General features: G+C 42.2%; 1 protein-coding gene across 4 annotated transcripts in view; it reads left to right on the forward strand.

The window, feature by feature from the left end:
• Positions 1 to 22,748, forward strand: part of RIPOR2 (RHO family interacting cell polarization regulator 2) — a 220,082-nt gene that overhangs the window by 97,440 nt on the left and 99,894 nt on the right. Inside the window, exon 1 of one of the 4 annotated variants that reach the window (XM_077886072.1) lies at positions 6,595 to 6,949. The exons of the other annotated variants lie outside the window; for them this stretch is intronic. Within the exon in view, the coding sequence (XP_077742198.1) occupies positions 6,889 to 6,949 (61 nt within the window). The 5' untranslated portion in view covers positions 6,595 to 6,888. Of the gene's footprint in view, positions 1 to 6,594; positions 6,950 to 22,748 lie in introns of those variants that run through there. 4 annotated transcript variants of the gene reach the window in all.

The raw sequence follows: 22,748 nt of genomic DNA on the forward strand, positions 1-22,748 counted from the left end.
TTAGCAGTTAGATGCATTTTAAATGCATTTTTACAGGCAAAGGTACCCACAGATGAGATTATTTCTGGCTCTGTGGGTTTTTTTCACCTTCTTTTTCTTTTTTGATTCCAGCCCTCCTCACAGTTTCAGTTCCTCTCTCCTACTTGGTTCTCCTTTCTGTTTATGGACATTTTACCCCTAATTATTTCAGATTCGTTTCCCTGCTCTGAATTTTTTGTATCTAAAAATCAAAAACATTTTCTATAGGGACTGGGAAATTCTCCAGAAGTAGAGACAGAGAAAGGACTGTGAAGCTCATCCTCTATTGGAAGGAAAGCCCACCTTGGACAATGCCATGACCCCACTAGTATAGTTTCCTCCTTTAAGCACTTCACAGATGGAAATTTCTTTTTCAAAAGAGTGAGCCCTGCAAACAGTGTTTAAAATTAATAAATAAACAGTGGATCATTATAAACTAAATTATCATACCACAAAATAATAATATTGTGTTGGGTTTTATATGTTCAGCACAACATTTGCCCAGTCACTTATACATTTACTTAAATGTTAATCACTGTGCTAGAAATATAGTAGACATTTATAATTGTTTTTCAAATGGATAGATGGATGGATGAGTAATGGAATGAATGAATGAATGAACGAATGAATGACCACAGGAGCCGGTGAGTAAAGTTCCTCAAAGCATGGACTAGGACTTGCATGTCTTTGAAATATGAACACCTAAGATAGCACAAAATGTGTACCAACTATTCAGAGTAGTACAAAAGCTTTGCCAAGTTCCTGTGCCTTTGACCTTGATGAGGTTCTATTGTTAGACTTAGCCCAGATTGCCACAGTCTTTGCAGGAAATACTTGGCTCATACTGGCCCATCCTTACTTTTGTTCTCTACCCCAGATCCGATAATCAGAGTTGTTTGCCTCAGTCACTGAAAAAGGAAGGGAGTCACTGACCGGACTCCTTTGGTTCCGTTCCACACTCCCTTCTTAGGAGTTAGTCAAACTACTCCCTATAACCTACACCCCTTTAACTCCCCCTCACTGGCTGCCTAGCTGTGTGCACGGAGTTTCCCTAGCCTTGGCCTTTGTATTCTAGTGCAGATTTGAAGAGGCTTGGAATAGGCCACCCAAAAATATGCCACGTTGGCATTAGGGTTATTTTTAGCTGATGGCAATTGAGGAACAGCAGACACAGGAGAGCTCTCTGCCCTCTCTCTTCCTGCCTAAAAGCAGGGCAAGCATTCCCCTTTTGCAAAGGTTTGTTCTCTCCCACCATGAGGAGAAGAATGACTCTTCATCACTGAAACCACTGTTATCTTCGGAGACAGTGAGATGAGCGCACATAACAGATGTTAAACAGTCCTTATTGATCACAAACATCCTAGTCCCCTCCCCCAACTTTACCGCCTCTAGAAGCCCAGACTTTCCCTTTTTTTGTGCATAGTCTCAAGATCTACAGCTTATTGCTCTTCGTTAAAATGAGTTAACCACTTTTCTAGAATTTCGACTTCTTTTCTGCGAAGCCCCTCTGCATGTAGAAATGTTAATAAAATGTGTACACCCTTCCTCCTGTTAATCTGTCTTGTGTCCATTTAAGTCACAGGTCCCAGTTAAAGACCTAAAAGGATAGAGGAAAAGGGTTTTTTTTTTCTCCCCTATAGATTCTAGGATAAAGTCCCAAGTAAAGATTTTTGCCCTCTTATGTTCAATTCACACTTGAGCTTTCTGCTATTCATTTCATCATTGTTACTCATTTAAAAAATGCAAATTGATCAATGACTTTCTGGCAATGTCCTAGGAGACTAGAGATACAAAGCTTAAGGAGAAACATACTCTGCCCTTGAGGAGGGAAGGACAGGGGTGAAATGGGTACACAGATAGGTGGACCTAGGGAGTAGGACAAGCATTTCCACCTGGGATGTCAGAGAAGGCTTCGTGAAGGTAGTAGCCCTTAGATCAAGCTCTGAAAGATGAGTGGATGTATCCTAAGTTGGGAAGACAAAGAGAGGGAAGGGAGCCTTGGAAGGAAAGGTTTGGAGTATTTACAGCAGGGGAGCTGCAAATAGCTCTGCCCTGCCTTGTGTTTTACACGTATGAGAGACATGTAATATGCTGAGGGTAAAGCTGGAGCTTGAGTCAGATCTTGGCTCCACCATGGGATGCATGAGCCTGGGTGGGTCATTTTACTTCTTGGGCCTGAAAGTAAAATGAAGATGATAATACCAATTTCACAGGGCTGGGGTGAGAATTAAATGAATCAATGTACTTAGAACTATGCCTGGCATTATAGAAGTGTTAGCTGTTAATTATATATTTTCTCCACTTTGTCTACTTTTGGCATTTATATAAATAGGATAATACTATTTATATTTTTTGAGCTATTTTAGTCAACACTGTTTTTTCTTTTTTTAGATTTTTAAATTTATTTTAGAGAGGCGGAGGAGGGGCAGAGGGAGAGAGAAAATCTCAAATAGACCCCATCCCCCACTCTGAGCATAGAGCCCAACATGGGGCTTAATCCCAACCCTGAGACCATGACCTGAGCTAAAATCAAGAGCCAAATGCTAAACCGACTGAGACATCCAGGTGCCCAAACACTGTGCTGTTGAAATTTATTCATATTGTTACTTGCCTCTGTAGTTTACTAGTTTTCTAGTAGCTAGCTAGTAGCTTCTAGTTTACTAGCTTAGCTAACACATCATGTGTATACACCTTATCTCTGTAAAATGAGTGTGAATTTTGGAGAGAAAGGACCATATTTTCTATATTTCTTGTTCTCAAAGTGTTCTCAGTGGCATTAGTGGTTTGGTTTTTTTGAGTCTGCTAGCTGTGTTTTTAGAATACCTAAATGGGAAAAGACAAGACTGAAGGGAACTTACCAACAGTTGTTGAGATTTTGTATAGAGCATTGACTGCTCATTCCCTATACCTACTGATGCTTCGATTAGAGAAATGGCCCCAAGCTGCCCTTTGGAAGATTTAAGTTGGAGAATTATGACTGGGTGCATTTAGTGTGCCCTGTGCTGTCAATTCCTTTACAGGAATTATCTTATGTAATCCTCACAACAGACCAAATGAGGAAGTGTATTAGTTTGTTAAGGCTGCTATAACAAAGGACCCTAAACTGGATGCCTTCAATAACCAAAATTTGTCGTCTCTAAGTTCTTGAGGCTAGAAGTCTAAGGTGTCAGCAGGGTTGGTTCCTTCTGAAGGAGGTGAGAGGAATATGTTTCATGCCTCTTCCATTGCTTCTGTGGTTTGTTGACAGTCTTTGGCATTCCTTGGCTTTAAGATTTCTGCCTTCATCTTCACATGATGTTCTCCCTGTGTGTGTGGGTCTCTGTGCAAATTCCCCTTTCTATAAGGACAATAATATTGGAATTAAAGGCCCACCCTGTTCATAACCAGTTACATCTGCAATGACCCTAATTCCAAACAACATCACATTCTCAGGTGCTGGGGTTAGAACCTCAACATATGAAATGAGGTAGGATGGGGGGAGACACAATTAAGCTCATAACAGGAAGATATAAAAAAAATAGGCATAGAGGGGCACCTGGGTGGCTCAGTTTGTTAAGCGTCTGCCCTCAACTTGGATCATGATCTCAGGTTTCTGCTCTGAGGGGGCCTACTTCTTCCTCTCCCTTTGCTTGCAAATCCCCCTGCTTATGTTTTCTCTTTCTCTCTCTCTGTCAAATAAATAATTTTTTTAAAAAAAGAAAGAAAGAAAATAGGCCTAGAGGTATCATGCTAACTTGCTGGTATGGAAAGGCTGGGAGCCCCAGGGTTAACATGGTACCTGGTGACTCTGAGATGGGAGGAGATGGAAGTGGTACAGATCCCAGGAGCCAGTGGGATGCTGTGGTGACCCAGATCATCTGCAGTCACCCATAAAGCTATTTAGATGAGAGGTAACAGGGTGAGCGCTGGAGCTAGTCAAATGGGCCACTTGCCAGCTATGTGCTCTTAGGAGAGGTATTTAAGCTCTCAGAGTCCCATTGCTTCATCTGTGAGGGAATAGCATGTCCATGATTGAGCTGTGAAGTGTAAAGGGCATGGGGACAATGGATATGAAGTGTAGTAACAGTCAAAACTGATACCCTGTGTTCCTCCCAGCCAGTGCGAACCCAGATTTCCTGCATTTGGGCCTGGTGTGTGTATGTGTATGTGTGTGTGTGTGTGTGTGTGTGTGTGTGTGTGATAAAAACAGATAACATAAGTTTTCTCTCATAATAATTTAACAACTTTTAAGCTCTGTTGACTGGGTGCACATTATTTTGCAGTAGATCTCTGGATCTTTCTCATTTGCATGACTGAGACTCTATACCCATCAAACAGCAGCTCCCATTACCCCCCCCCTTGGCATCTGGCAACCACATTTTTTTTTTGTTTCTATAAATTTGATTACTTTAGATACATCACAAAGGAATCATGCAGTATTTGTCTTTTTACAATTGGCTTATATCATTTAGAATCATGTCTTCAAGGTTCATCCATGTTGTAGCATGTGACTGGAGAAATAGATGGATGGATGGATAGATAGATAGATAGATAGATATCATACTTCATCCATTCATCTGCCGGTGGACATTTAGCTTGCTACCACATCTTGCCTATCATGAATAATGCTGCAGTGAACATAGCAGAGCAAGTATCAATTCAAGATTCAGTTTTCAATTCTTCTGGATCTAAACCCAGAATTGGGATTGATACATCATATGGTCATTCTATTTTTAATTTTTGAAGAATCCTCATACTGTATTCCATAGTGGCTGCACTATCTTACAATTCAGATCCATTTTTTATTCATTTAATTGAAGTAATTAAGTACAACCCTTGACCAGAAAAGTCATTTGAGTGGGAATCAGGGTGGGGGATGGTGGTAGAGGGTCAGAAAGAAGGGAGATGCAGTACAGCTAGAGGAGGTGTCAGCTCCATCTGTCTGCCCCTCCATATTTCTCAAGTGGAAGAGAGGCGCTATTGACCTTTGGGGCTGGACAGTTCCTCTTCTTGGGCTGACGACAGGAACTCTCATTCATTGCTGGTGGGAATGCAAAATGGCACAGCCACTTTCGAAGACAATTTGGCAGCTTCCTACAAAATTTAACATATTCTTATCAGACCAACCAGCAGTTGTGCTTCCTGGTACTGACCCAATGGAATTGAAAATTATGTCCACCCAAATGCCTGTGCATAGATGTTTCTGGCAGGTTGATTTGTAATTGCCCAAACTGGAAGCAACTGAGATATCCTACAGTGGATGAATGGATAGAGAAACTGTGGTCCATACAAACAGTGGAATATTATTCAATACTAAAAAGAAATGATCTAAAAGGCCAGGAAAAAATGTAGAAGACATGTAAATGCATCTTACTAAGTGAAAGAAACCCATCTGAAAAGTTTATATTCTGTATTATTCCAACTATATGACATTCTGCAAAAGGCAAAACTATGGAGACAGTTTCAAAGATTAGCATTGCTAGGGAGTGGGTGGGAGGGAGGGAAGAAGAGAGAGCACAGAGGGTTTTTAGGGCAGCAAAACTGCTTCGTATAATACCGTAATGGTGGATACATGTCATTAACCATTTGTCAAAATCCACAGAGTGCACAACACGCAAGGCAAACCCTAAGGTAAACTCTGAGCTCTGAGTGGTTGCGATGTGCCAGCATAGGTTCATTAGTCATAAATACACCTCTCTGATGGTGGATGCTGGGATTGGGGCTGGCGCTAACGGGAGAAGCTGTATGTGTGTACAGGCAGGGAGTATATGGGAAAATTGTTACTTCCTCTGAATTTTGCTGTGAACCTAAAACTGCTCTAAAAGATAAAGCCCATTAAAAATATATTTTCAAAAAACCTACTAATAAAGTTGCCAGAAGTCAACACTGGAAGCTAACAGCTCTTCACCATTATCATTATTTGCCTTTTCGAAGCTTCTGACCACCTGTGAGGTCTTTACAACACAACCGAGGGCTCTGGGAAACCCCCAGATGAAGCTGCAGTATCACTCAGAGATTGGTGTTTGAACAGCTATCTGGAGCTTAGAGCACTTTGGGTCATTCCCTATGGGGATGCCAGTCCCCATGCTACTGTGGAAGTTCCCTGGTTGGTGACTCCTCCCTCTGGGAGGAGCTGCCTTTGGCATTACACATTTTCTTCTTCCCACTTTGGTGATAGTCCAAAGACCCAGATGGAGTCAAAATTGCAAAATGGAAGCTGTTTGACCCAAACAAGTTATCTATGGCTTAACCATAGATTAACAAGCCAATAAGAACCAACACATGCGCTAGACTCTGTTTAAACATTGATAAAGCTGCATCCTCAAATGCAGTATGTTTGCAAAAAGACCACTATTACAGGGTGAAATAGAAGCTCAGTCCCCACCCCCACCCCACCCCAAATGCCTCTTTGGTGCAGCATAGTGGCTTGCTGTGCTTTTGGAGAAATTATCGTTGAAGCAAAACCAAGATAAGAGAAATGTGAACCGCCCCCCCACCCTCTTTCAACATTACCCATCCTGTTCAAATTCATAAGAAAGTTAAAAGCCCGCCTTCCTCTTTAAGAAAATATGAAAGTTGTGGCCTTGAAAGAATTCATTGCACTCAGACTTTAAGTGGTATCTGTGTTCAGGTCCAGCCAGATCTGCAGCCCCTTTCACCCCCAAAATTCTTTCTTCTCAGGGGTGAGAATTACCCCACATGAAATGCACTCTCCAAAAGCCTATTCGTATGAATGAAGCTGCTTTCCGAGGGCAGATGCAGATGAGGAAGCTGCCTCCCTGAGGGCTTTTGCAACCTGAGGCCCTGGGGAGAGGAAATTGCCCGGGGAGCACTGTTGTCAGTGGGGAACTGCTGCACCTCTGCTGTCACCCTCTGACTGCCCTCTCCAACATGCAGTATCTGGACCCGGAGGAGCTCCTGGGCGAGGAAGAGGATGATATTTTTGGTGAAGGTAAATATCTTTCTGGCAGGAACCATTCTGGTCTACTTTACTTAGCTTTGAAACTTGTGCCCAGCTTGGGTACCTTGAAAGCACCCAGTGGTTGTGGGTATCAATCTAGCCCCAAGGACTAGAAGGCAAAGTGGGAGACAAAGGAATGAATGGTTCCTCCAAATATCTTTTTTTTTAAGTCATGACTAGACAAATGTTTAGTTTAGGGTAGGAAATTAGTGCAAAATTATTCCCCTTGTCCCTCTTTGGTGCTCTCTTTTCTATCACATTAAGGGAAGCCTGCCATGGTGCTTGGCACACAGCAGAGCTGCTGGGGTAGCAGTTGGACAAACAGACCAGGGATGGTTCTCTATGATACCATATTGCTTTCATCTGCACTAACTGCCTCTCCCCTTCTCCCTTTCCCTTTGGATCTTTTTATCTTCCTTGGATATGTTTGGCACCCCAATGTCCAGGCCCTCTCTGTTTCTTCCAGCTGGGATGCTAGCTTCTGATACCCACTGGCACCATGTGGTTCTCCCTTATTTTGCACAAGCAGATCTATAGGGTAGGATTTGGCTGTAGGGTTGTGATTTTCAATGGCTAATCTAGTAACCTACAGATGTCTTGTGCAAATGCTGTCAATGAAATGGGACCATAGGCAAGAGAGCTTTTCTAGAACTTGAAGTTGTCTAAGTAAATGTTAATCTGGACTCAGGGACCTCATCAATTTGGTTGATTTCCACAAGAAACCATAGCTAGTAAGTTTTTGAAAACTCAATCAAGTAATTTTTTTTTAATGAGCAATAGTTAAATTGAGTGACTACTCAAATAATACAAATCCAGTGAAGAAAAATTACAGAGTATAGCATGATAAGATGCCTTCACAACCTAAACATCTAGGGTATTACCATGACCAATGTTCCAATGTCTTTATATTATTTTGTTCTGGCCTCAGAAATATTTCAAAACTTCATAATGTGAAGTTTTATCATAACTGATCGGTTTTAAGAATACCTACTTGAGCTTCATGGGTGTTTGCCAAATTCTCAATCTGTTGCTTGACCTTGATGACAGGTATTTAGAGCCACTTGAAGTTTGACCTTAGATATTTACCCCCTCAGGACTTAAAAAATGTTCACAGCTAGGAAGATAAGCCTAAATTGGACAATCTGGTGATTCTTCACCCAACCTCCAAAATACCCAGACCACCTTTCTTTCCCCCAAAGGGATTCTTTTGCTGCCTGACTATGGTGCTAAAGAGCGCTATCTATAGTCCAATGCTCCACACTATGTTTGATGTGTGACCTCACCCCCAGGAAGAGGTAAGACCTCAGAAAAGCAGGGCTGGGTAAATTCTAGGATCTCTCCCATGAGCATTCCTGATCATTAAGGTGATTATTTCAATCTCACTAGATATGGTGAAGAGTCAAGTTGGGAGTCAGACAAGATTCAGATTCAAATTCTTGTCTGCCTGGAACTACTTTTGTGACTTATACAAGTTACTTAACTTGCTCTGTTCTCTCAGCGCTGAAGTGGGACAGTAATACCCGTTGGGCTGTGCAGATTGTCTTCACAATAGATTCATAATATTTGCATCGCACTCCACACGTGCCATGCTTTATGCTTTCTGGACTGAATTTCTCATTTAACTTAATCCCCAAAGATGAGAGAAAGAATCCTGGTAAGTCCAATATCCAGTGTATTTTTATCTGGTTCTCTGAGTAATGGCTCCTGTTTGCCCTTTTCTGTGAGCACTTGTCTGGCTGGTGCTTCATTGAAGTAAGTGCTGTTAGAGGTAGACAATCAAGAGCTTCAGCAGTAGAGTCAACACTGCTTGGGCTTTGCCACTTAAATCACTCTGTGATTGTGAGCAGGTTCCTTCATCATTCTGTGCCTCAGTTTGCTTACTTATAAAATGGAGTATAAACCTCACAGGCAGTGTGAAGATTAAATGTTGTTACCGGGAAGGGCTTAGAATGGTGCCTATAACATAGTAAGCACTCAATCAATACCAATTCCTACTACATAGTAACAAAAATGGGTTTATGGAGTAGAAAGTGATGCCCACGAATTTTTTTACAGATTGGGTTAACCTAGTATATTCAAAATAGGACTTATTTACAGAACTTCAGCTTCGTTAAAAACTGATCAGAGGTACGATATGAAAATGCATCAGACGAGTTGCTAGCAGCTGGATCAGAGCACAGCCCCTGCCATTATATGGGTGTAGGGTCTGGGCAAGTCATGTCATCTCCTTGGGCTTCACCTTTCATCTAAAACAAGAGGGTTGATTACACAATTCTATAAGATTTTGTTTTTTAAAATTCCAGCATTCTATTACTTAATCTTCTCTGCACAGTGGCATAGATCTACCCAGAGGAATTCATGCTTGCTCTGTTTCATGCATGCTTTTGGCTCCCTTACCATGCCTAGGAAAGCAGAAAGCTTTTGGTACAATGCATTTTCTCTAACATAATGGAAGGAAAATGCCCAGGAGCTTTTTACTAAGGCAACCATATTTCCTTGCAAGGGACACATTTTTAAAGAACCCTTTCCCCCTAAGGGAATACAAATTTAGAATTTAGATCCATTTGCTTAAAAAAGTATATATAAGTTCATTTAGATTTATGGACCCCATAAAGATTTGGGGAGAAAAAAAATGAGTCATGCTCACAGTATTTTTTAACTGCCTTTCTGAGATCCTGTTTGTTTCAGCAATTGTTTTCTGTGGTTAAAGAAAATGTTATGGTTCATTAAGAAGCACTGGTGTGTAACTCTGTATTTGTTCTAGGGGAGAGTTGCAAATGGTTAGTGAGAGAGAGAAGCAGCCATCCACCTACTGTCCAGAAACCCCAATATTTATTCCCCCGCTCTCCATCCTCTCTCTTTCCCCCTCTCTCTCTCTCTGTCTCTTTCTCTCTTTCTATCTCTCACTCTCTCTCTCTCTCTCTCTCACACACACACCACACACACACACACAGAGCACCTCAGGTTTGGACAATAATAGTAAGGATAACTATAACAATTATGCTGGTGATCAGAATAATAAAACAAAAGAGTGTCATGTGCACCAGAGGCCCATAGCCAGCCTTCAGGAACAGAGCAGGGTCAGTTTGTGGGAGGAAACAGTTCCCCAGGTGGCGGTAGGTCGCTGGTTCAGCAGCTGAAAATGACTCCTTGGCACACAGTAAAGCAGCCACAAGTCACTGCCCCATTTTCAGCCCTGCTCAGTGATCTGCTGTCAAGTGCAACGGTTAGGATAATAATACACCACAAGTTCTGAGTGCAGAGTATTTCTCAGGCTCCTATATTCCCTGGACACTCACGAGCTTTGTAAGACCTTGCTTCTGGAAAGGCCACAGGAAATAGCAAAACTTTTGCCGGACCTTCAAATGTTCTCTGGAGCTGATATAGTGCAGCAAAGCATGAGAACACTTCTCCTGTCCTGGCATCATTGCGTCTATGCAAGCTGTTTTAACCTCCCCAAAGGAGGAAGCCCTCCAAGATGTGGATGAACTGGCTAACGGGAGAGCAATCAACCAGTAGTGCCCTTAGACCAGTAGATACTCAGGAAAAAAATACCACTTGCTTTGAACCAAACCTCTCTCATTTCCCCACACCAAGTAAATTAGCACGTTTCCCCTTAAAAAAGGAAGTTCAGTTGAGGAGAGTAAGAAAACTGCAAAAGATTTGTCAAAGAAAGAAAACCGAAGAACTATACGTAAAATAGATGCTCACTTTCTGTCTATACTGCTTATGAAGCCGAGGTAAATATTTTTCAATATGCAAACAATTATGCATTCTATTCTAATCTGGCATATTTTGACATTGTTTCCTGAATTATATTTGCCGTTTCCAAAATTAAAAGAAAGAAGAAAGGATGAAGAGATTAACAATAGGTACAAAACCAATAAATCCTAAAAGTTAAGTCACATCCTCTATGGAAAAAATGTTAAGAGAGAAAACAAGGGGGGCCTCGGTGGTTCAGTTGGTTAAGCAGCTGTCTTTGAGTCAGGTCATGATCTTGAGGTCCTGGGGTCAAGCCTAAATCAGGCTCTACACTCAGCAGAGAGTCTGCTTATCCCTCTGCCCCTCCCGCCATTCATGCTCACTCTCAAATAAATAAATAAAATAAAAAATATGCATCTTGGTTAGGTTGGAGCTTTTTATTTGACTATGCCACACTCATATCATATAAATATAATAATTGGTATAATAATTTATATAATATGTATATATCATATAAATATAATTAGCTATGTTGAACCTTTCTCCAAAAATCTATATCTAGGGTTCTCAAGTAGACCCAAGTAATAGGATTGGAAAATGGACAGGAAAAGGTTGCCCTAGTTTCCTGAGTTGAAAACAATTGGTCACTCTGCTTTCGTGATTTGCCAAGATTGCTTAGATCAGGTTTCAACCTTTGGAGTCCTGGATAAATGCTTTACTTGAAAGTTGTTTTCTCTATTTTATTTGTCACAGGTTATGGAGCAGACACAGACCTCCCCACAGTAATTCATGCCTCTGCGACCTATGTCTTGGATTATTGCAAAACATTCCCTTCCCATAGATATCTAGGAAGCTTTCTTTGACTGGTGCCAAAAAGATGGTGTCATTTCAGGGGCATAAACTAAAATAGCATATTGCACTAAAGCTATGTAGGCTGTTTTAACTACGAGTCCACCCCCCACCCCCCCACCCCCCCAGTTAATAGCCTGCGGGTGTAACCTCAGAGTGACCTATTTAGATCAGGCCAAAGCCAAAGGGGCCCACTAACAAATAAAACATTTTAAATGCTTATCTAATATCTTTATGAGCTGCCAGCCAAGTCTTTTTAGGAATAGTATAAGACACACTCAAGTATATCTTTCATAGGACATGAGGACTAAAAGTGTAACCGTGCCCACTGTATGTGTGGCAAAAAAAAAAAAAAAAAAAGTTTTTAAGTAGAAGAAATGTGTAGTTGTTATGACCAAAATAGAGAAACAAAATGTGATAGAATTGCCCTCCCTCCTTGATGGAAGTCCCTACACTTACTCAAGTCAGCATATGTATCAGAGATGTGGTTTCTCCAGTTAACTCTCCCTCACATGGTTTATTGTGCTTGGCAAGCGTCAGCTTATTCAACTTCTCATTTATTTTTGGATGGCTAAATTTTGCCTATTGATTGTTTGCCAAACAGCTGTGATGTTGAACAAAGATGTTTGTGATTTAGTAGCTTTCAGAAGAGGTTTTAGAGAAGGAAAAGGTAGTGGTTGAGTCAAATTGAAATGACTATTTCAACTACCAGAAGGATAAAGAGTTAGAGAAGAAGGAAAAAAAAAAAACATAGTGACTGGTCCTAGCAAGTAAAATGGAGAAAAGAAAGTGAAACCAAAAATGCAGGTGCTGGTAGGATGGTTTTTTATTTTATTTTATTTTTTTAAGATTTTATTTATTTAAGAGACAGCACAGAGGGAGAGGGAGAAGCAGACTCCTTGCTGAGCAGGGAGCCCAATGTGGTGCTCAAAATCCTGTGACCCTGAGATCATGACCTGACTCGAAGGAAGATGCTTAACCGACTGAGCCACCCAGGCACCCCAGTGCTAGTGGGATATTGGACACACTCAGTATGTTCTACGCTATCCTGGGGGCTGGCTTCTGGGGAGCCTGAGATGTGGATGAACCTGGCTGACTGGGAGGGTGATGATTCTATAGTGTCCACCCTGGAATGAGGGAGGGATCTGATGATAATCTAGAGTGTTTGATCCTCATTGGTAGACACACCAGGTCATTAAAGCTGAAAAACCACTTTGTGCTGTGTAGACAGAATGTATCTCATTGGGCATCTAGAATTTCCCTTCCAGAAAGAACAATCTACTTGATCATTTTTAGATATTTTTAAGAGGAAGATTTTGACCTACACTAGGATAGCAAAGGGCGAGTATAATGGTTAGTTTTACTCCAGAAGGCAAATTAATAATAATTTATAGTACCATCACTCTCACGTGGACTTTCCACATCTTACACTTTTTTGTGCTTTACCTCACTGTACAAATAAATGCTTCAGGCAGAAGACCTGTAAAGATCAATGATGGAAACAATTTGAGAGAGAAAAAAAACCACTGTGTCAACTTTGTAAAGATTGTCAGTAATAGATAACCTGACAAACAGAGAAAAAGATCTGGTATGTCATCTTCAGCTGTATAATGAGGCATAGCCCTAGGAAAAATTTTTAAGTAAAAGAAAGAGAAGAAAGAATTGTTGCCTTCTGAAAAGTGATGAGATTATGGTGCTGTCTTTTTCATTGCAATGTTTTCCTTCTTAGTCTTTGGATCACTAGGGGTTAAAAATTTAAATATTTATATTATACCAAACAGCAACCAGGGAAAACCAGCTGGACCCTCCTCCCCCTGGCTTCAGATTTCATATGAAACCATCCATTCAAAGTAAGATGCAACCAGCAAAGAAACAGGAAGAAAGTACCTTGACTTTCAGATCACTAATGGAGTCAGCTGGCTGAGGGGTTGAATATATTTTTTTCTTCTATAAATTGCCATTTAGGAAACTCTGAGAAGGAGCAAATATGAAAATATTTTCTACGGTGGGATTTTTTTTCCTATTTATATCAGCACAACAAACTGATTAAATGGTATGTGAAGAAAAGTATGTCAGAGAATCAAATATGCAGATATAATTGGTGGAAGGCACTTTTACCTACTTTCAGATTAATGATATGACTGAAATATTTGGAAAAACAAACTCTTCTCCTTCAACTTCTGGTTTACATACTGAGGGGTACTAAGGATGTCTTTGAGGTGAGACATGCTTCAGCCCCCAATTAATCTCCGTTAGTATCCCTAAAAACTGAAACATAAGTTAGAATTTTAAATCTTAATAAAAAGCTTTTTCAGAAAACATAGCTATTTCAAATGATTTACACTCTGTATATAAAGTTATATCTTGCTTTGCAAACATCTTCTAGCAGAGAGCCAAACCCCTTTTCTGACCATGTTGCTATAATACTTTCCTTAGAAAAACTCTAGAGCCACCATTGTTTCTAAATCTTTGATAGTTACCATTCAGACTTCCAAACTGAGGAAAGGTAGCATAAGAAAGCAAAATATTCAGACTCAAAACAGACCTATTTCAATTTACTAGTATCTTGATGTTAGGAAAGTTACCTAACCCTTCAGAAGCTTCATTTTCCTTCTTCCATGGGGGTGGGGATGGGGGTGATGATAATTATGGTGATAATGATTTTGGGGTGGTGATGGTGATGGCAATGGTGATAGTGATGATGATGGTGTCATCTGGTGGTGATAGTGGTCATGGTAGCAGTGATGATGATAATAATGGTGGTCATAGTGGTAGTGATGATTATGGTGGTTATGGTGGTGGTTGCCATGGTCTTGGTGATGATGATGGTAGTCATGGTGGTGGTGGTGGTCACCTCCTGAGAAAATTGCTGTGCAGTTAAAGAGATAATGTATGAGGTAATGAAAAACCATTAAGGGCCTATTATGTAAATGTCAGTTATTATGGAACTGATTTTCTCAGCTGCCCCAGTCTCCCAAGTCTATATAATTCCTCTCTCCTACTCTTGGCCTGTGATCAACAAAGACACAAGCTGAGGAGAGCAGAGTTATTTAGATTGCTCATTTCAAATGCTTTCCTGGGAATATAAAGGTGCATCTGGCTCATGAATAAACAAGCCTGGCTGCTATCTGATCTCCACTATGTGACCAAAGGAGAGCTCAGAATAACCCCATCATTTGGCACAAAATAGGTGTGTGATTTTCTACCCATATTTTATTGTTAGCCAATCTGGTCTCCCTCTGAAAATTATCTATCAAACAGTAATACATGCCAGGGCACTTTTCTTGTGGAGAGAGTCCCCTGGCCTTGGTCTGAAATTCTGGAGGTCAGGAATCATATCTCTAACAGTATCTTTAATGACATACAGTCCCTATTTCCTGGGTAAATATTTGCTTGCAATAAACATACTACAGTTGCTGCCTCCCCATCTCAATAATCTGAGAAAGTCTAGGCTTTCTATATTTGTTAAAACATTTCTAATTTATGGGATCCCTGGGTGGCTCAACAGTTTAGCACCTGCGTTCGGCCCAGGGCATGATCCTGGAGACCCGGGATTGAGTCCCATGTCAGGCTTTCTGCATGGAGCCTGCTTCTCCCTCTGCCTGTGTCTCTGCTTCTCTCTCTCTCTCTCTCTCTCTCTCTCTGTCTCTCATGAATAGGTGAATAAAGTCTTTAAAAAAAATTCTAATTTAAAGATAACACCCATTGAAATTTGAATCATATACAAGTTACAGTATTTAAGGATAACAATTAAGATTTAAATGAAGCTTCTAAAAATATCCCCTCTCGGGATCCCTGGGTGGCGCAGCGGTTTGGCGCCTGCCTTTGGCCCAGGGCGCGATCCTGGAGACCCAGGATCGAATCCCACATCGGGCTCCCTGCATGGAGCCTGCTTCTCCCTCTGCATATGTGTCTGCCTCTCTCTCTCTCTGTGTGACTATCATGAATAAATAAATAAAATCTTTAAAAAAAATAAAAAAATAAAAAAAAAAATAAAATAAAAATATCCCCTCTCGTAGTATTTTGATGGTTTTTACTTCCATTGTTGTTTAAAATATTTTCGATGATAAAACCTACTGGATGAAATTGTGGTGATCACCACAATTTTTTATTTGTTTGTAAATATACTAATGTGCACACGCATGTACATGAGGACAAATATTAGCTCAGCTGCTTAATAATATTTCTGCATGGGGCAGAGAATAAGTTAATAGGATCAACCTGCTATGAACTAATCAACAAATTTTGTTGGAGCTCCATGAAAGTTATGACCAGTGCACAAAACTGGTTCGGTAGGTCAGAAATTGTACCAGCTGTAGCAGGGTTCACTAGCAATGGATCAACCAAATCCTCCCCACTCCTGGAGACACAGCTGATCGTGGGTCAGGAGCATTGCCCTCTGTCTGAGAAAAGACAACATAACCTCTGGTTATTTACAACGCAAGCTACAGAGCAGAGGATGGAAAAAACCCTAGCGTCTCCTCTTAACATGGATGATACTCCAAAAAGACAGGTGCCTATGCCTTACAACCTACTGGGCACTGCTGAGAATGGCATATAGTGAGTCAGTGGCTCTCTGCCCCCTCTTGACCTAGTCAGGAGTTGGCAAACCATGGCCCCAGGGCCAATCTCAGCCCACTGCCTGTTTTTGTTCACAGCCTGAAAGGTAAGAATGGTCTTTACAGATGAACATTTGCAATTGATTTAATGATGGAGAAAAGTAAACCTTGACTTCAATTATGCAAAATGTTAGCCCAAAGAAAAAGAATTCCATTCTTCTCCTAAGCAGGCCAGCATTACCAAAAAAGGAGAAAGTGCCCAATTATATTTTGAATTTTGTCAATAAAAATATGTGAAATTTTATTTTCTCTCATGATATGGAAGTGTTTATATAATTTCCTTGTTTTTGCCTCTTGGTTCACAAAGCCTAAAATATTTGCTATCTGGCTTTTTATAGAAAAAGTCTGCTGACCCCTGGCCTACTTTATCAAATTCCAAATCATTTTGCCTCTTGAGGCCATTGAGAGTTTCGTGTCTCCAGCTCTTCCCCTTTTCACATCTGCTGGGAGGGTCTTATTTTTAAATCCCCACTTAAGAGGAGATTTATCCCCTTATTGTTGTTTTAAATATTCTTTTTAAGAGAATACATGTCACCATATGACACTGCTCTGTAATACCAACTGGAAGGATGGTGAAAAATCTGCAGTCCAAGCAAAACCAAAGACAGAGTGCCCTGGGTTGGGGAGGAGAGAAGACAACATCACTTAGTGGGGAGACACAGTGAGACTAGGGAAGTGTTCTCCCAGCCCACCAATGAAGGAGGTAAAAGAAAGCACAAGGGAAGGGTAGTGTCCAGAGTCCTTTCCACCTACACCTCTTCATCACCTCAAGGGATTTTCCTTCCCATTGACAATTTTGGTTCACATGTGTGCCAGGTCCGAGGCCCTTGGAAACTCCTGGTAAGGAACCACTGACATGTGAGCATGACTCCAGTCCTCTTCTTGGCTCTTCCACACATATCACCCCAAGTCCCCCGATTCACCATGGGGTGATGGTGCCAGGCTTTAGGGGGAATCATCTAAAGAAACCACAAATGGAAATACATTACTTTTGCATGAGATTGCTTGGGATTAGCAGAGCTTAGATCATGCCCAAAACAGAGCTGGCTTTTTCCCACTGCCCTTTGTCTGTAATGCAGGCTACTGTGTGTCCACTTAGCCTGCATGTTAATTCAAGGGCAAGGAAGCCTTTTTCAAAACAGGCATGAAGGAATGAGTGAAAGGCACTGCTGCACACAATTATGCACATTTAGTGGGGGCCACTTGGCTCCTGGTTGCCAAGCATTAGAAATAGCAGGAATGTTTAGCTCTATTGGGAATCTTTGAGTAGTTTTAACTTTCTGGAGGGGAAAATATCTTGTTGTTAAGAAGAGTCAGAGAAACATTGTCCATGATTGGTGAGAATGTAAAATGGTGCAGCTGCTATGGAAAACATTATGACAGTTCCTCAAAAAGTTAAAAATATCACTGCCATATGATCCAGAAATTCCACATCTGGGTATATACTCGAAAGAATTGAAATCAGGGTCTTGAAGAGATATTTGTACACCCAGGCTTATAGCAGCATTATTCACAATAGTCAAAAGAGGCAAGCAACCCATCAATGGCTAAATGCGCAAGCAAAATGTGGTCCATACCTATGATTGGAATATTATTCAGCCATAAAAAGGAAGGAAATTCTGACACTTGCTATAACATGGGGGAAATCTGTGGTCATTAAACTCACTGGAAGAAGCCAGTTACAAAAAACAAATAAAAAGTATGAAGTATCTAAAATACTATTATGAAGTATCTAAAGTACTCAGATTATGGAAACAGAAAACAGAAGGGTGGTTGCTGAGGGTTGGGAAGAGGAGGAAATAGGAGCTGTTGTTTAAGGGTAGAGAGTTTCAGTTTTGCAAGATGAAAAAGCTCTGGAGATTTGGGACAGAACAGCATGAATATATTTAACACTACTGAACTATATACTTAAGAATTATGAAGATGGTAAATCGTATGTGTATTTTACGACATATACATATATCTTCACGTTTTTTTTTTTTAAAAAAAGAGCTAGGAATAGCTACACTCAAACAAACAAACACAAAACAAGAAGTACCAGGCCATTGCTGAAAGTCTGCAGAAGAGTTGCTTTTTCTTGAACCACATAAATGTAACAGTAGGGAACTGAATTTCCAGGAGAGAAAGAAGTGGCTCCAGGGAGCTCATGCTGACCATGGCTGGGTGTTTCTGATAGTCTTAGAAAGACTGTGTTCTTCATAACAGGATGTGTAAGAGTTAGGTATGGGAATTCTTACCAATTTATGCCTGGTTGGGAATCAGTTTTTAGAATCTCTGCATAAATGTTTTGAGATGAGCACCTATTGCAGCTCCTCTAGAAAGGAGTAGCATAATCAGAAGAGGCAGCCACCTCAGAAGCTTATGAACTATTTAGGGATATAGGATTTACTTTATCATTCATTTAAAGAATACTTATTGGGATCTCCTGGGTGGCTCACTAGGTTAAGCTTCTACCTCCAGCTCAGATCATGATCCCAGGGTCCTGGGATCAAACCCTGCACTATATTGAGATCCCTACTCATTGGGGAGCCTGCTTCTCCCTCTCCCTCTGCCTGCTTTTGCTCTTGCTCTCTTGCTCTCTCTCAAGTAAATAAATAAAATCTTAAGAAAAAAAAGAAAAAGAATACTTAATGAATGTTTACCATGTGCTAGCTTTGGTTCTATGCAGCCCCTGGGATGAGTAGTGACTATGACAAAGCCCCTCCCCTTGTGAAGTTATATTGCAGTGGAGGGGTATAGAAAGTAGACAAAGTAAGAATAAGATGTGTCAGATGGAAAGAAGTATTATGGAGAAAATTTAAGCGCAGGGTGAGAAAGATAGGGCACAATGGCCAGGGAAGGCTTTGCTGATAAATACCCAAATGCTTGGTGAAACTGTAGATCTGACCTGGACTCCTGGGGAAGAATGTTCCAGGAAGAGCCAGAGGCCTGTGTGGCTGTAGCACAGTGTGTGCAAACAGAGAGCAGGGGAAGATGAGATCTGAGAGGTTTCGGGGGAGGTCCAGCTCTTATAAAGCCTTACAGGCCATTGGAAAGATTTGAGTTTCTGCTCTATGGGAGATGGGAAGACCCTGGTAGGTGTGGAGCACAGTGACATAATCTGATTTGCCTTTCTAAAGGATCCTTCTGACTGCTGTCTTGAAAGTGAAGATGAGGGTGTGGAGCACAAAGGCCAGGAGGCCACTTGGGGGACTTGCCATATTCCAGGAGGAGCTGATGAGGCCCTTCCTGGCCTGACACTGAGTAATTCTGGAAGTAAGGGTAGGGAGGAATTGCCAAGGATAACTCCAAGCCTTTGGCCTAAGCATCTGGAAGGACGATGTGGTTCTTTTCTGAGATGTGGAGGGCTACTGGAGGAGAGGGCTTGGAGGTGGGGCCGAGTATGGCCATGATGGGTAATCAGGAGTCCAGTTTGGGACAGTTCTGTTTACAGTCTAGATATACACAGTGGCTGACTTCATGGAGTCCCATTCCAAGCACGCACAACAGTGGGCACTTAGGAAACATCTGTGGCAACAGTTGATGATCGAGCAGCATGTACACAAGTGAAAATTGCTCATAGATTCATCACTAGCTGATGGAGACTGGGCTGTATGACTTATGTGAGCTGTTCCCTAGTGTTTATGAACACTAAAGGGAGATCAAGAGAAAGAGCAGAGGGGAAGGACTGGATGAGCAGGGCAGGCTTCTTGTAGGTGCCCATTTGAAGAAGAGAGCTTGATATCTTTGGCAGAACCATTGTGATAAATCTGATAGTCGTGGAAGAGCATCCATGGCTCTCCATCTTCACGTCGCCTCTTGCATTGGGTGCTATGCTCACCAAGTAAAAATTCTTGCATTTCTTGCCCTTTGGCTCCAAGGCTGTACACTCATAGAATCTCCACTGGAAGAGACCTACAGAGGTTTTCGATTTATCTTCCTAACAGAAGGCAGGCAAGGGGTCAGTCCACTTGCTAAACTGCTTCCCATCTTTCCCTTCCCCAAGTAGATTTATCAGCTTTTCTGTTCCACATCCATTTAACATCAAGAGCTAGCAATCAGCTCATTCACTTTTATTTTAACACAAATCCCTCAAGCTATGTCTTCAACCACTTTTCTTTATTCTAATCCTGGGGAAAACTGCTCTTCCTCCTGTAAGATAATCTTGGGTATCCTCAAAACCCATTAAAAGAACATATTAACACGTAACTCTCCAAACACTAAAATAGCCAGTCAAATATTTGTATTCCAGCAGGCACTTGAGTTGAATAATACATCTTTGCCGACAAGAGGGCAAGTGTATTCTGAGCAGTGAAGAGGGCCGAACGTCTGTGGATTAGGATGTGAAACGCAGGGGCACGCGGCCACAGCTGTTGACCTTGAATTCCTCTTTGAACGTGGTGCCCAGGGCTGAGAGGCACTTCTCAGAGAAGCCTGTGTACACTCACGCTTCTAAAACCTGCCGGTGCCCAGTGGTTCCGTCCTCATACTGACTTGGCCACTGTCTTGGGTGCAAAGAACAAACGAGAGCAGATGTTCACATTTTTCTTCCTCAGGGAGCCCTTTGAGACTCGTAGAGGAAGGGTCAGTGATGGAAGAGGCTGAACAAAGCCTTCCAACCCCCCACCCCCACCCCCACCCCCACATGGAAGCCTGCCAGCAGACAGCTGTTCCAGCCTCGGCCTGCTGCCGCTAATGAAAACATAAGCAGGATCCGATGAAAGCTATTTAATGGGAGATTGCTTGGAGCAGCCACTTTCTCTGGAGATTTGCTTAAACCAAAGCACGTGGATTTGCTACCGTTGCTGTGAAGTCTTCACCTCCAGCAGCCTGAGTGTGAATGACCTATTTCGAATGTGACAGCCAATTACACTTCGGTGGCGTGAATAATTTATTAGGTTCAAGAGCACCATCAACCAGGGATATTACAACAGCCTCACTGCCTGGCTAATTATGGAGGGTGACAGCGTCCTGTCCCGTTGTCACAGCTCCCGCCCAAAGCTGCCAGAGTCCTCTCATGGACTACGTGAGAGCAGAGAGGGAACATCGGGAAACGGGGCTAGGCCTGGTGCCACACTACCAAAGAAGGCTTTGTGGGTTGAGCAAGCTGTGCCTGGGGAATCAGATTTCCACTGTCTCCTCTGCCAAGCAAAAGGGGTGGGGAGTGGGGAGCAAGAGGGATGTTGTCTCCAGTGTACCGATTTTGCATAAAATGTCTGTGGAGTTGGGGGTGGAGGCTGTGAAGTGGGGATTTAGGAAGAAAGGCCCAGACCCTGAAACTAGGAGGGTAGCTCGTGGTTTCCAGGCCTCGGGGAGGGGCCATGAGCCTGCCCGCCCTGCAGCTGGTCCCCACACCAGAGTGGGACCCCAGCAGCTACACAGGGAAGGGCTCAGCCCCAGGAGCCCACGCCCAGTTCCAGGGTATCCTCCTGTGCATGGAGCTGTCACTGAGCTCTGCAGCTCGCTCTCACTTCTAGCCTCACTTGATTAGTAGTGACAGATCACTTCACCTCGCAGACTCCTGTTTCAGACTGAATTGGACTCCAACATAACATCCATGAAGATGGTGAGGCTTCACAACCAGCCACAAAGTGTTCAGTAATGTGGCTTCTGGGCCTGGGATACCTTCTAAAGTCACCTCCTGAATTTAATAGTCTCGATCTTTTGAATTAGGCAGGGACTGATGTTTGGGAAGACGGTGTAATCAGGAGGACGTAAGAAGGAAAGGGATAGAGCTGGATTGTGTGCAACAATGGCCCTGGTCTAAAATAGAAAGAGAAGCAGGGGCATCTGGGGGGTTCAGCTGGTTAGGCTTCCAACTTTTGGTTTTGGCTCGGGGCCCTGATCTCAGGGTCATGAGTTTGAGCGTCACATCAGGCTCTGCACTCAGTGGCAGTCTGCTGGGGATTCTCTCCCTCTCCCTCTGCTCCTCCCTGCTCGCTCCCTCTCTAAAATAAATAAATACATAAAATCTTTTAAAAGAGAGAGAAAAAAAACAAAAACAGTGAAGAGTTACCTAAAGAAGAGTTTTAAAATATGAATGACTGAAGAGAAGCAGATTTTGCATTTTTTCAATAATCAATGGGTGGCTATTAATGTGTATTGATCAAGTATTATCAGGAAACTGATGGCTCCCTCCACATAGAATAATTCAAGGGAGCTTTCTGTACAAAGAGATGGCTTACAAAGGTGTAGGTGGAGTATAGGAGAGCCAGAGGGCCTGGCTCTGTGGGGTCACTCTGGGATCCAGAAGATGGAAGAGAAAGAGGTTGTTAGAACCGACAGGATGGAGGCACAGAGGGCTACCACAGGGAAGCTGTTATCTTTTAAAAGGGGATGTAGCAAGCCCAGCATGACCTCCCAGGGCAGACCGAGGAATGGATATCCTCGCCTCATTCCCTTCCCTTTTACCTGTGCCCTGTTTGGGCTCCCACTGGCAAAACCCCACCAGGCATCACAGGGCAGCGTAGCCCCAGGGGCAGAGGACAGAGACAGGAAGCTGGAGGATGGACAGGAGGGGTCATGCAGACTAGCCTGCTAGCCAGGGACTGCATCAGGCCTGGGGACACAGTATAAATAAGTCACCTTGGAGATTCCTACAGACAAATCTCTTCTTTCATGTGTCTGCTGTTGATGAGGGA

The sequence above is a fragment of the Canis aureus genome, chromosome 37 (assembly GCF_053574225.1).
Source record: "Canis aureus isolate CA01 chromosome 37, VMU_Caureus_v.1.0, whole genome shotgun sequence".
Taxonomy (NCBI): Eukaryota; Metazoa; Chordata; class Mammalia; order Carnivora; family Canidae; genus Canis; species Canis aureus.